This window comes from Ascaphus truei, chromosome 2, assembly GCF_040206685.1.
Source record: "Ascaphus truei isolate aAscTru1 chromosome 2, aAscTru1.hap1, whole genome shotgun sequence".
NCBI lineage: Eukaryota > Metazoa > Chordata > Amphibia > Anura > Ascaphidae > Ascaphus > Ascaphus truei.
The window spans coordinates 317,210,381-317,225,688 of record NC_134484.1 but is presented as its reverse complement, the minus strand read 5'-3'; the positions used below and the strand labels follow the sequence as shown (position 1 = coordinate 317,225,688).

The window sequence follows — 15,308 nt, the reverse complement described above, 5'->3', positions numbered from 1 at the left end:
CCTGCAGGGGGTTCCGGGGGACCCGGCGGACCCGGCAGCGGTAGGGAGAGCGCCCCGATCGGAGGGCGCTCTTCCGCTGCTTCGGCGTGCGCCCGTCACACTCGGGCGCGCGCCAGGCTACTGCTGCGGCACAGAACGGGCAAATGCTCGAATAAACTGTGCCGCAGCAGTACCTGAAGCACTTCTCATTGTTTTAAACAGTTTTTATCTGTTCAACTACACTGGCGACACACTTTATTCGAGCTTGGCTAGTCCCACGAATTCGGGTATACCCGGGTGTATTGAGGTTTGTGACTGTTTTCTGCCCGAGTGCATTGAGTTATTTTCCAAGCAGGGATTGAAGCATTTTATTCTAGCTGGCTGCAATACTGCACAGTATATATATATAAACTGCATTACAATTCATGAATTTATGCCATATGGTAGACACGCGAAGCATTGCAGCCTATTAAATCCTAATCATTATCATTTAACAGATCAGCCGCCCATCAGCCAGGCATGAACCCAGGCTGGGAAGGCAAATGCAACGGGGCTTGTCAGAGGTTAGGAGCGGCGCATTCCAGGTATCTGCCAGGTACATACCGGGTATTTGCTCGAATAAAGTGTGTCGGTGCAGTAGTTCACTTTTTTCCCCCTCCCATTCCAGATCACCAGATTTGAACCCTATAGAATTGGTGTGGCATACGCTGAAGGATCATATCGGAAAGGTTGTTAATCCGTACAAAAAGGAGGAATTAATACAAGGAATAATGAGTTTCTGGAATAACATACTGACTGTACAAAGATGCAACAACTACAAAGCCATATTAGCAGCGTTTTGACCGTTCTTTTAGAGCATAATGGGAGTTCCATGGCATGTAGTAAGGTACATTACTGTGCTGTACTGTACTAAGGTAAGTACAGGTACAGTAAGTATAGTACAGGTAAGTATGGTACTGACAATAACCTGATTAAATGTTAGCCTTCTATTAAAGGTAATTGAATGTTAACCATTTTATCTCTGTGCTTACTCTCTACTTTATATATACTAAATTATATACAGAAATGTATGTACAGTATAGTATTTGTATTAGAAAAACATGTAATACATATTTTTTTTTTAAATTCATTATAGTTTACATGTATGGGATGTTACTGTATAGTTTATTCGTTTTGTGTGACTTTCAGTAGTGTTAACCAGTCAAGGCCTTCAATTCACTAATCCTGCAGCCATGTATGGTACAGACAATAACCTGATTTAATGTTAGCTTTCTATTAAAGGTAATTGAACATTTTCCATTTTATCTCTGCACTTATTCTTCACTTTATATATACTTAATTATATACAGAACTGTATGTATACAATTTGTATTAGAAATACGTGTAATATCCATTATATTTAACAATTCATTATAGTTTACATGTATGGCAAGTTACTGAATAGTTGTGTGTGGCTTTCAGTAGTGTAACCAGTCAAGGCATTCTATTTACTAATCCTGCAGCCTTTTTTTTCTTTCACAGATGCAGCACTGCTGGAAGGGGAGGGGGATGTCCAAGCGTATTGTACTGTGTGCATAATAACAGTGAATAGTTTGTCCTAATCCCCCCCCCTCTCTCAATGACAAAAGAACTCCACAGTCGTCTACACCTTGTGAGTTGATTCAGTTAAACCCCATGGAATTAATAACTAATTTAGTCCGTCTTGGTCTAATGCTGTGATGAGCCTGCAGGAAAAAGTTGAAAGAAATCATTTCAACTGTTATAAAATCCAATAAAAGTTATGACTCCCTTTATACCATGTGTGTGTGTGTTATATTTCCATAAACAGTAAGATACTGTAAGCAGACCAAGCCTACCCAAAGTTGCAGGTATTGAATAGAATTCCCACCCCCCCAAAAAAATTTGTATCACAGTATGCCACCTCCAAGAGAAATAAAAATGTAGGTATTGAATAGATTTCCATGCTCCCCAAAAAGTAATAATATTTTTTGGGGGGGTTTCTTCCCCGACTTAATTACACGTGCAAAGTCTATTTATAATGCAAAAAGCAACATCATAGAGAAATAAAAATTTAGTGATTTTTTAAATGTAAAAATTGATCAAATATGATAAAAAAAATGCATAACAAAGTTTTCCTTAAAATCACTCATTTATTAAGCCCTGCTCGATAGAATTTTTTAAAAAAAAAATATGCCTTTATTTATTTTTTGCACTTGAAATTCACATTGGCAGTTAGTAATTTTTCAGCCCAAAACCAAATCCTGAAAGATTGTGTGAATGTCCTATCCCTGGCAGAGGTGTTGATAACCAGTTGAAGGCCTTGGCTTAGTGAGGGTGGGGTGGGGGAATGTGCAACTATGCAAATTGTTTAATCTTTGAGTAACTAGGGGATACCCGTGCAGGATTACACTTGAAAGAAGTCATTTGAAAAGATATGACCCAAAGTTGAAGGTATTGAATAGAACCCCCCCCCCAAATGTATTAATATTATTGGGGGAGTTTCTTCCCCAACTTAATTACACATGCAAGGTGTATTTATAATGCAAAAAGCAACATCATAGAGAAATAAAAATGTAGGGATTTTTTTAATGTAAAAATTGCTAAAATATGATAAAAAAAATGCATAATATAAAGTTTTCCTTAAAATCAATCATTTATTAAGCCCTGCTAGAGAAAATTAAAAAAAAATGCCTTAATTTAATTTTTTTTGGACTTGAAATTTGATTGGAACAATGTTGACATTGATGAAACATTAAATAAAAGCATTATATAAAGTGTTTCTTCAAATCACTCATTTATTAATCCCTTCTCGAGGAAAAAAAGGAAAAAAAGGAAAAGGCTTTTTTTTTGACGACTAGAAATTCACATTGGCAGTGAAGTCATTCTAGCCAAATTAAAGTGCAGGCCTTCTTATCAGCCATGTACATGCGTTTGAAAGTGGGAAAAGTAATTGCTCAGCCAAGACCCGAAGCATATGTAATGTGTCTTTTTGTGTGAATGTCCTTGATCAGCCGGGGGGAGGTCAAATGCCTTTTGCTTGGCTTTGTTGAGGGGGGGAGGTGCAACTAAAGTCTTGGTGAAAGATGACCAACCCTACCAAAAGTTGAAGGTATTGAATAGAATTCCCCCCCCCCAAAAAAAAACAATGACAGTACTGTATGCCACCTCATAGAGAAATAAAAAGGTAGTGATTTTATAAATGTAATAATTGATTAAATATTAAAATAAATTAATCGCATAAGGTTTTGTTTACAGCTCACAATTATTCTCTACTTCTCAAAAAAAAATTACTTTAATTTTTTTGTTTCCCATTGGATTCTACAGTTAGTCCGATTGGCAGTGAGAGCTTTCTATTGTACACTAGTTCACAATGCTCATGCGTGGGGAACCAGGAAATGTAAATTTCTATACCAGCAGACAAATCATGAAACCGTCTTAGACTTTCTCTATTACAGGTAATTTCTGTAGGTGTTGATAGCTAGTCCCATGCCTTTGCTTTGTGGGGGTGGGTGGCAGGTGAGATGCAACTCAATTGCAACTCAATTGGTCTGTCTTACAGTACTGCACGTCTGATCGTGAAGGATTCGAAAACAACTGTTTCAACTGTTTGCAAATGTAGTTATTGTCTAAATCTGAAAATTGATTAACTATGAAAAAAATGCATCACTTAATGTTATCCATTAACCATGAAGTAGAATAAAATCAATCAACATATCTGTATGAAATTTTATTATAGGGTCATGTGACATCACGTTGCCATGGTAATTTGATGCCGGGTTACCATGATGACATGTTGCTGGAAGGGAAAGTACTGTAAGTGTATTTTGAAGGCTTTGCACGATCTCCCGACATTTAATTTAAATGCCTGGTGGGAGAGCGTGGGACCTCTATAACTAACTCGCCCCCCCCCAGAAAATCTAGTGACCCCCCAGGGGAATTAAAGTTAATACTGTATAGTACATTATATTTATCTTCATTATAAACTTTGTGCCAAACGGGTGGCGATGAGCCAATGTCAGAGGTGTATTGTGCGTACAAGCTGGGGTCACTCATGTAATCAGCATTATAGTTGACAGGTGCCTGCTGAAGCTGGTATCAGGCGGAGCCAGGTAGCAAGGATTGCGATTCATCAGGTTTTTCAGTCACAGTAGGCCCGTTATTGCAGAAGGGAAGCCGGTGTTGGTACCTGTACACTGCAGGGTCGGGAAGTACATACAGCTACTGTAAGTATCTTAAATGGATGAAACCCGACCTTTCTTCTTCCATGATCAAACATACCGGCAAAAGCTGGTAGCACAGATCAATATCCTCTTGTACAGGTATCTCCCGGAGGAGGGGCTGTGCGAAAAAAGTAATCCTCATTAGTCAAAGTTTACCTTATCGAATGCTCCAGCCACATTGGTTCGGTGAAAATTTGAAGAATTCCTGTTTTTTCATTATATAGTCATATATCTCTGCTAAAGTCGTCTTCTTATCTGTTCCAGCATTAATTGCAGAAAATATGAGAAATGCGTAACTACATTGTGGTTTGGTAAAAGGACTTGACATGACTTGACTTGACATGATGTCTATTCAACAAGTGCAGGGATAGCAATGTAGAATAATGAGACAAGCATTGTGTATACTGTGGAGATTTTAATTATGAAACTCCTAAATTTGATAACGCCTTCAGCGACCAAGGTAAATTTACAATGGATGACTGTAGTGGCCACACTTTTTATCTAGTTTTTAAACACCTGCAAATTGACTACCCACAATTCACTGGTTGCCCTGTGCAAAAGGATTCGTTTTTGCCATCTGGCAGAAACACGCAGAACTTCACCCAACCAAAACACAATCACAGTAATCACGGAAATCAACAACGGTAAACAGGTGTGTGATTGACAGCCTTCACACAAGATTAATCCGTAGATGCCGCATGGATCCACGGGTGGATCATTCAGGAATGCTGGGTTCAAAGACACTAGGTACATTGATCTGGCACAGGAAACAGGATCTGGATGTTTTAAATAGTAATACCAACAAAATGTATTCTATTTTCTTTCATATTTTTTTGCTGTACCGTTTAGAGTTAGGCCTAATCTGAATACCTTTCAAAGTATGTTAACATAAGAAAACAAACTTCAAGGAGGCTAATTCAACATACAAACCTGAAGCAAACAATTCTGAACGTGATTGGCCGGAAACCCTCATTAAAGTGAATTGGGTGCTGTTGGGTTTAAAATCCTATTGAATTATCCCCAGAGTTGTTACAATATATGGTTGAATCTCACTTCTTTACAACTCTAATCAGTGGCGGATTTCGAAATACGCCATCCCTAGTCACTTATATATGCCGGCAGCCTCCTTTATGCCGCCCTCCTCATCCTTACGATTCGCAGAGTCAAATGTTAAATGTTATGACAACTTAATGACTTAATTTGATGCCACAATGTCACATTGCCATGGCAACGAGTTGCAGTGTGATGCCACATTGGTGATGTCCGCGGCGTCATTTGACGCTGCGAATTGGAAGGAGGACGAGGGCGGCAGAAAGGAGACAGCAAGGGGGCGCCCGGCATATGTAAGTGACTTCCCATCAGGCCCGATAGGCCTGAGAGTGCGGCAAATGTATATGGGGCGGACATTTTTGCCACCCCCAAATTTTTCTGCCCTAGACCCGGGCCTAATGGGAAATCTGCCACTGACTCTAATACAAAGGTATTATTTGCTCTAGTGGTGCCAGTTCATAATTAGGATTAGTATTTTTTAAATGATTTCTAATATTAAGAAGTAAAGAAAAGCAAAACCTAGTAATATTTTTGTGCTGTTAAAGGTATAATGTTAAAACATGAGAAGAACAATGCCTGTTTTATTTTATGTTGCCAGACAGTAAGAGCAGTGATGCATGGAGCTATGCTGATCCAGTGTCCCCTACTGATTGTATTTAAAAATCTGGTAATGCTCCACTGCTCTACTTCCAAACCTAGTCTCCAACCCAACCTTCGAATAGCTGTCACATTGAATAAAGAACGTAAGCAGTGGGACTCAATGCTCTGCCATGGCAGTACCCCAGCTGCCTGGCAATTTATACAACACTAATACATTTGTTGGCAGGTAATAATCTGGCCCTGAAAAATAATAAAGTGTGCAGCTTTGGATAGATGAAACCTGACACCTCTGCTTTGTATCAAATTGGAACCACTAAGAAACAAAGGACAGAGTGTCCAGACTGGTGGGAACATTTTTGGAAGATGTCAAATTGAGCAGGTAATCAGACAGCTGTGAACCAAGTCTCAGCTGAACTGCCACCAGGAATTGACACTGATGCTTGGCTATAGTACTGTGTTTTGGGAATGGTGTTTTATACAGTATAATTTCTCATCCTATTTTAGAATGATCAGATGCCTCTGTGATGTATAGTTAATAGTTTCTCTTTTCTTAGCTCCAATAAAACAAATGAGATAACTTAGCACATGAAAGTTGTACATCAGCACAGTTGGGTCTCGCTATCCGTTGTTCCGTTATCCATCTAACACGATAAACTGATGCGTCATAATGCATTCAGCAGAACGCATTATCCGTCATCGGAACAGATTATCCGCCGCACACTGCCTTGGATTAACATGGCATTTGCAATCCGGCGTTTTCCTATCTGATGGTGGCTTGCAGAACGGATTCCGTTGGATAACCGAGGACCTCCTGTAATAGCAAAAAAGTTGTAGACAAATTTTGATCAGACCAGCACTCAAAAACAACAATTTGCTAACTCAATGGGTAATTCCCTCCAAATTATTTAATAAGAAATTACAAAAAGGGTACGTTTACAAAAAATCTATTTAATCATACTTCATGAATAATGAAGTAAATAATCACAAAGAGTATAATAGAAAGTAAAAAATATATAGGATGTACATATTCAATAGACGGATTTCAAAGCAACACTAGCGTTTCAGGGCTTCCTTGTCCTCTCCTCAGGCTTAACTAAGAATAGCCATGCTGGTCTGATCTAAAATTTGTATGTACTGTATGTACATTGGACCTGTTGGTGGAGGCAGTAGACCAGAGCAGTAGATACAGTTATCAAGAGAGGATGATTGCTTTGTTTGTATTGTATAGCAAAAAAGAGAACGCTAAAGCATTCATAACAATAGAGATGCCTCAAATTGGATATTATCAACATATCTGGAATTCTCTTTTAGTAAGATGATTCTTTCAGACACATGATACATAAGCTCAAAGCCATAAGGAGTAATAGGTAGCTCTGAAGCCATTTGCACAAGGGCAGCATGACTGAGGGTCCTCCCTCAAAAAAATTTAAGCACGTCAAAAAGGCGTTCATTATTATTTTGACATTTATTTTAATTAAGGGAATACAAATATCACTAGTGACTGGTGAAGTGCAGAACACAGGGATAAATCAGGAAAATTGTGGTAATTTGGATTGCCCACAAAGCAAGTATGGTAACTATGGTAAGTATACAACTTCATCTGGAACTCTTAAAATATGTTTTGCTGGCAATGTACTCTTAATTTATGTATAAAATTATAAATGGTGGCTATCTCACAATTGTGTCAATTTGTATGCAGGAGTAAAAGATAAGTGGGATGCCACAAAGGTGAAGTGGCAATTAAGGAGTCCACCAGTCAAACATTCTTATGATTTCTTGAGAGCAATGATATATCTTTAGTACAGTATAAAGATGTACAACATGCTTTATCTATGTATCTGGTGTGCGCTAGACTGAAATAATATGCTCCTCTAAATATTGTGTTTAGAGCAAGTTATTTTTATTTCCTTCGCCATGAGATTTAAGGAACTAGAAATCACTTAAATAATATTGGCAAAAAGATAGCAGCATTTACATACTGTATATCCATGAATCCACATTTCATTTTGATGCCCTTTCGTGTTCCTGTGATTTCTTATTGTGGTCTTTAATGTGTTTTATTTGGCTGGGTACGCTGTCAACACTATACAACAGGAAAAAACACACCTTATAGAGAGTTCACATGAGGTAAAATGCTATTGAGTTGATAAGGTCTGTAATTTAGTACCATTTGTGATCTTTTATAGTTCTCAGTCAAGGTGCTTATCGCTATTTAAGCTTTAATTAGCTCTGTGTATTTGCAACTGGGCGGCTGCTTTTATTCACTGTCACTGAACTCCAAATAAATCTTGGTGGTTTTTATAATAAAAACATCAATACAAATAAATTCAATTTTGAATTACTATTACTGGCAACCATCCAAAGAACAAGAATCTAGGGATAAGAAAACCGAACACTGAACCTTTCCCCTGAAAATCAAAAGCCACATACATTTGCATAGTATATTCCAAAAGTAAGCTTTTCAATAAGTAATATTTCAGTTGTATTCATTAATTACATACCGTTAAAATGTAAATCAAAATTATTAAACACCTGCAAAAATAAAGCTATAGAATGCACCATATAAATATGTGCACCACATTCATCACAGTTCTTGGTACTATAATTCAAGAGTAATTAAATATGCATATATTGGAGTTCACATCCATCCATCCATTATCCATCTTTCTTTCATCCATCCATCTATCATCCATCCATGATTGACACTTAATTTTATGTACAGAGAGAAATATGTTTACATACTGTATGTGTTTATATGTGTACACATGCACAAATGTTTGTACAGTATGTCTGGAAATATACAAACTGTATGTATAGGTTTACTAACTTTCATTGGGGTTTTTATTTACTTAAGTAATCGAGTGTCCTGTGGTTCATTTAATGTTTCAAATATTTTACACGGTTTATTTTCACACTCCATATTGGGATACTATTTGGTGTTGATTATATCATTGGTTTTTGGTTATGCAATTGTGACAAACTTTTGTCTTCTTGTTTCCCTTTTTCCATGCCTGGTTCTCTATAGCAGTCCAACTACATAATTCCGTTATTACGTCACGACCGCTGGAAGGCATTACTCTGGTGAAATACATGGTGGAATGCACTGTAAAGGAAGTGCGCCACCCGAACTTCTGGTTCCCGTTTTCGGAAAGGGTATAAATATGTGATGAGACATGAAAGACAGGCTCTGTCATAAGGGTTGCAAAATCATTTTTTTACTCAGAAACTTCTGATAAATATATTATTTTTTGTACTTGAATACTCACTCATCTTGCTGTATTCATGACAGACTCTGGGATAAATAGCCATTTTATTTAAGGTTGGCAGGATCTTTGTACCAATCCCTCTATATCACACCCAGTTACATTTCAATAGTTGGTGGGTTTTATTGTACAGCAAGGCCCCGCTTCTCAGCGCACCACTTTTCGGAGATCCGCTGATACAGCGGCACCGAGAAGGGGGCCTCCATGCCTCTTCAGAGGCTGTTGCCGCTGGCGCGCATGCACAGAACGTAGCTTGCGCGCGTAGAACTTAGGTCACGCACGCACAAGGGGGAAATTGCCAGGTTGCGCATGCGCACAAGGGGGAAATTGCCGGGTTGCGCATGCACACAAGGGGGAAATTGCCAGGTTACGCATGCGCACAGCTGAAAATCGCCGGTTCCGCTTTTCCGCTTTCTGGCGATTTTCACTATATGACGGGCCCTTAGAACAGAACCCGCCGTATGTCTGGGGCCCTACTGTATTCAAAATGCCAAAGGGTAAGTACTGGGGAATGATTGTAGTTGTTCTTGCTGACACGTTTATTGATTTCATTACTATTTTCTACTTACCTAAGCTACCAATAATTTTTAAATGTAACAAACTTTTAATCAAGGTTGCTCAAAAGAATGACAAATGTATTGGTGAAAGGGAATTATTAAAAGAAGTGACAAAGCATAAATGTAACGTATAATCATGAAAAATGTAGAGGGATATTCATGCAACCATTTTTCAAAAGATGTATTCCCTAGGAAGTAAATGATCTGTTTAAAAATAAGAAAATTAGGTATTCTTTTCCAATACCATTAAACCTGAATTGACTTATACCCATGGATTTTTGATGCCCTTTGTCTTCCTATGATTACATACTGTGTCCTTGGCATTAAAATTTTAAAGTGGAGAGCATACTGTAGAATCTAATTTTTGTTACCTAATGCTGATGTGGTTGGAAATTGCCATTCATCTCGCAGAACTGTGAACGGCCACAGTGTGTCTTATCTACAGTCACAGGGAGCAGACACTGTGATTCAAAGTAGAAACACGCTCCAAAGACCATTCCGCTTCACATGAACTATGAATTACATAAGCAGGTGAAATCACATGACTGCATAGCTACAGTGACATACTGTAAGGCATCTTAACTTTCTTGTGGCACACAATTTCTAGCGCATACCTGATTTTCTTTGAGCGTTATCTGTCCTTGCTCCTTGCATCCGATAAATGTCCTGCTGCACCGGAAAAGTCTTTCATTTTGTTGCACCTTCTGAACAAAATTTGCGGGGAAAAACCCCACTCGGTCTTCTATTTTACCCTGCAAGCAAAAGGGGGTGTTATGGATGTTGGAGAAATCAGCGGTCCTTCAAATTGCTAGCAAGTTCTTACTTGGCACGGTGCGCCTCTATTTTCCAGCAAACTTTTCACTAACCCCCTTTCTAAATCAATGCCAATTTGCAAGTTTTTCCAGGAAAATTTGGTCCAGTCATAGCCAATATTATGGAGTTTGTAGGGCTGTTTCAATAAATATGAAGCACAGGGCCTATAAATAAGGAATGCTGCTTAAAAACTTGACCAAATCGCCCTAATTCGGGTTGGTTAGTCGACAAGCATGTTTCACTGCTTAATGATGCTAAGGACCTCATTCAGAGAGGGTTGATAAAAATTATCGCCAGGGCTTTTAAAATGACGCTTTTTGGGGTGTTGCTATCATGGTATTCAGAAAGGCTCGATTACCAGTGATAGCAAAATTCCCAAAACGGGCGAGTTGCTGCCAGCGAGAGCCTCGAGCCTCTGAAAAGGCCTGAACCGGCAATTCATTTCTGCTGCAGAGAGAGCGGCTCTGAGAGAGCCGCCTCTCCCAGCTGAAATGTCACCCGAAAATTATTTATTTAAATATACATTTCTTTCATAGTGTATATTTGCAGGGGGTCTCCGGAGCTGAACCACGTTGGTTTCAGGTCCAGGGACCCCCTGCTTCCCGAGATACAGGCACTTTTATAGGGTGCTGCAAGGAAATGTCCCGGTCACGTGACGCGGGATCACATGACCCCATAAAGGTGCCTGTATCCCGGGAAGCAGGGGGTCCCTGGACATAAAGCCAACGTGGTTCAGCTCCGGAGAACCTCTGCACATCTACACTATGAAAGAAATGTATATTAATAAATATTTTAATAAACATTAATACACGCCCCCCCCCCCTCCGCCCAAACCCATATGGTACAGTAATGGGGCAAATTACTATTATACAGATATGGATAATAGATTATTTGCCCATTAATAAACACTGCATTAGCATACAAAAATAAAGTAAATAAATACAGTTATACTTACCACAACAGCAGGTTCCTCTGTCCTCCGTAGCAAGAAAGCATATATACATAATAAAGACATTCTAATGGCCCCTAACCCCGTAATCACCTTAGCGGTTACTAACCGCTATAGTCATTAAGGGGTTAACCCACCCTGACTCGATACAAACCCAGGAGGCCTAAGCACCCACCCCTGACTGACTACCCACCCTATACCCATTGAGTAGTATAGTGGTACATCATACCCATATAATAATAATATGGGCATGATAAGCCTCTATAGCACTCAATGGCCAACCTAATTACAATACATTAATACACAAGACACACAATAATAAAACCTAGCTAAACTCCAAAAAAACACACTTCACTAAATAAAAACAGTAGCCAGCTAATCCAATTAATACAAGCAATAACAACATCAACAATGAATTAATTAAAACATTAACCAATCAAACCAATTAATTCCTAAACCAACTCAAAATGAATAGTAACACTAACCAATCCAAACAATGAATTACTCCAACATTAATGAATTTAAACAGTAAAATAGAAAGAAAGAAATTCTAACAATATCTGAACTAACCATAAAACACATTAGCTAACATAATATAACATTAAATACAAACGAACACCAATCGCAAACCTTTTATTACATTAAGCATGAACAAACAAACAATGACATCCACATAATAAATTAAATGAAAAAAAGCAACAGCAATACCAAGCGAGAAATGCCCCCCAAATATTGGCATAATAATGTATTCATCTGTACCCTAAAGAGGTACAGATTAATATATTATCCGTCAATGTGCCTCCCCAAAAAAATCAAAAAACAAATCCAAAGAATAAACCTGTAAAAAGAGACATTTACAAACATTGAATATATTACTTACCATTAGAAGCGGTGGCCCTCCGACTCCCGGGGTAACAGGAAGCTCACGTACCTTGAAGGCCTCCAACAGCATCCGATGCCATCCGCCATGAAGATCCGGATAAGTTACCCAAATCTTCTTTTTTCTTTCTTTAATCATCTTCTTCTATCTTCATCTGTAACCATTTCTTGATCTTCTTTATCTTCTTTCTTCATCTGTCAATCCAAAATACCCCATGTTAAATCCCAACCGATGTTGTCTCGTCGGCTTCTTGGGCTCAAATGAGGCGTCACAGCCTTAAGTAGGGCTTGTGACGTCACATTTAGCCTCAAAAGGGTTAACAGCCACCTGATTGGCTTTTAAAACCATGTTCCGACTTTAATTTTTTTTGACATGACGTCACTTAAAGGGAATGATGCCAGCCAATCAGAATGGCTGTGCTTCATTTGCTTTAAGATGACGTCACGAAGTCGGCGTCACATAGTATTTCAGCCAATCAGATCGTGGGAACCAATTCCACACTCTGATTGGCTGAAATACGTGACACAGCGGCCATCTTGGATTTAGTGACGTCATGTTAAAGGGAATCATGCCAGCCAATCAGAATGGCTGTGCTTAATTTGCCTTTAAGATGACGTCACTAAATCCAAGATGGCCGGTGTGACAAGGTATTTCAGCCAATCAGAGTGTGGCATTGGTTCCCACGATCTGATTGGCTGAAATACCATGTGACGCTGGCTTCGTGACGTCATCTTAAAGGCAAATGAAGCACATCCCTTCTGATTGGCTGGCATCATTCCCTTTAAGTGACGTCATGTCAAAAAATAAAAATTAAAGTCGGAACATGGTTTTAACAGCCAATCAGATGGCTGTTATCCATTTTGAGGCTAAATGTGACATCACAAGCACTATTTAAGGCCGTGACGCCTCATTTGAGCCCAAGAAGCCGACGAGACAACATCGGTTGGGATTTAACATAGGGTATTTTGGATTGACAGATGAAGAAAGAAGATAAAGAAGATCAAGAAATGGTTACAGATGAAGATAGAAGGTGGTGATTAAAGAAAGAAAAAAGAAGATTGGGGTACCTGATCCGGATCTTCATGGCGGGTGGCACCGGATGCTGTTGGAGGGCTTCAAGATACGTGAGCTTCCTGTTACCCCGGGAGTCGGAGGGCCACAGCTTCTAATGGTAAGTAATATATTCAATGTTTGTAAATGTCTCTTTTTACAGGTTTATTCTTTGGATGTGTTTTTTGATTTTTTGGCTGGAGGCACATTGATAATATATTAATCTGTACCTCTTTAGGGTACAGATTAATACATTATTATGCCAATATTTGGGGGGCATTTCTCGCTTGGTATTGCTGTTGCATTTTTTCATTTAATTTATTATGTGGATGTCATTGTTTGTTTGTTCATGCTTAATGTAATAAAAGGTTTGCGATTGGTGTTCGTTTGTACTTAATGTTATATTATGTTAGCTAATGCGTTTTATGGTTAGTTCAGATATTGTTAGAATTTCTTTCTTTCTATTTTACTGTTTAAATTCATTAATGTTGGAGTAATTAATTGTTTGGATTGGTTAGTGTTACTATTCATTTTGAGTTGATTTAGGAATGAATTGGTTTGATTGGTTAATGGTTTAATTAATTAATTGTTGATGTTGTTATTGCTTGTATTGATTGGATTAGCTGGCTACTGTTTTTATTTAGTGAAGTGTGTTTTTTTGGAGTTTAGTTAGGTTTTATTATTGTGTGTCTTGTGTATTAATGTATTGTCATTAGGGTGCCCATTGAGTGCTATAGAGGCTTATCATGCCCATATTATTATTATATGGGTATGATGTGCCACTATACTACTCAATGGGTACAGGGTGGGTATAGTCAGTCCGGGGTGGGTGCTTAGGCCTCATGGATGGGTGAAGGGGGTATGAGCCCTAAGGATGGGTGTTTAGACCTTGCGAGGGGGTAGTGGTTGGGTTAACCCCTTTATTACCTTAGCGGTATTAACCGCTAAGGTAATGAAGGGGTTAAGTCCCCCCGCAAGGCCTAAACAGCCACTAAGGGCCAAATTCCCCCTTCACCCACCCTCGCTAGCCACAGTAGTGTATTGTATTGTATGTCTTTACAGTAAGCCTGCCACGGGTGTTTAACCCCTTCATTGCCTTAGCGGTTAGCCGCTAAAGTAATGAAGTTGCTGTACATGCATGTTTCCTGCATCAGATGCATGCCGGGGGGGGTCCGGAGCTGCTATTAATGGCTACCAGCTCCGGAGACCCCCGGCATCAATCCGAGGCAGGAAAGGGGCCTGATTTTTTCTAAGTCCCGACACATCGCAGCTCATCGAGGCCATCTCCCCACCAATTTACCTAAAGTTTGAGGTGAATTGGATTTGGGGAGAAGAACGCCTTTTAGGGCTGCGATGGGCTGCGATAGGCCGCGACAGCTGACTCGCGGGTATCTGAATCGCGTGAGTTTATGATCCTTCAGAAAATGGTCGATAAGCGGCTGATCGAATTTGTGTTGGTGATAAAATTTTGCGTTGATACAGGCCGTTATCGAGCACTTATCAAGGCTTACTGAATAGGAGTAGCCATTTTGGTCGATAAGTGCTCGATAAGGGCCTTATCGAGGCTTTCTGAATGAGGCCCTAATTATTTTTATATACACCTTTTCCTAAGATAGATAAGAATGCATATTACCCCCCCCCCCAACACATCTTTAGAGAACATATAGGGACGGAAGAAACCTGTGCACAAAAAGGAGCACAGCTGAGATACTTGGGTCATATGCTTAACTTAAATAATTTGAATATACTTTGCATCTCTCTCTCTCTCTCTCTCTCTCTCTCTCTCTCTCTCTCTCTCTCTATTTTAGAGTCTGGGTGGAAGTAACACCACCTTAAGTATGCAAACGACATGTTAACAGTGCATGTCCATATTAGGATATGCAAAGTATGTTGTAATGACTCCTATTAACATATTTCCCAGGTATCTAGGTGTGCACTCGTTTGAGC

General features: G+C 39.1%; 1 protein-coding gene across 2 annotated transcripts in view; it reads right to left on the bottom strand.

Moving 5' to 3' along the window:
• STAC (SH3 and cysteine rich domain) overlaps positions 1-15,308 on the bottom strand; it is a 335,966-nt gene that overhangs the window by 11,712 nt on the left and 308,946 nt on the right. The window contains exons 10-11 of one of the 2 annotated variants that reach the window (XM_075586508.1): positions 10,284-10,421; positions 9,851-10,181 (exon numbers count right to left, since the gene is read on the bottom strand). In XM_075586508.1, the coding sequence (XP_075442623.1) occupies positions 10,173-10,181; positions 10,284-10,421 (147 nt within the window). In that variant the 3' untranslated portion in view covers positions 9,851-10,172. Of the gene's footprint in view, positions 1-9,850; positions 10,182-10,283; positions 10,422-15,308 lie in introns of those variants that run through there. The other variant, XM_075586507.1, reaches the window with a different exon arrangement.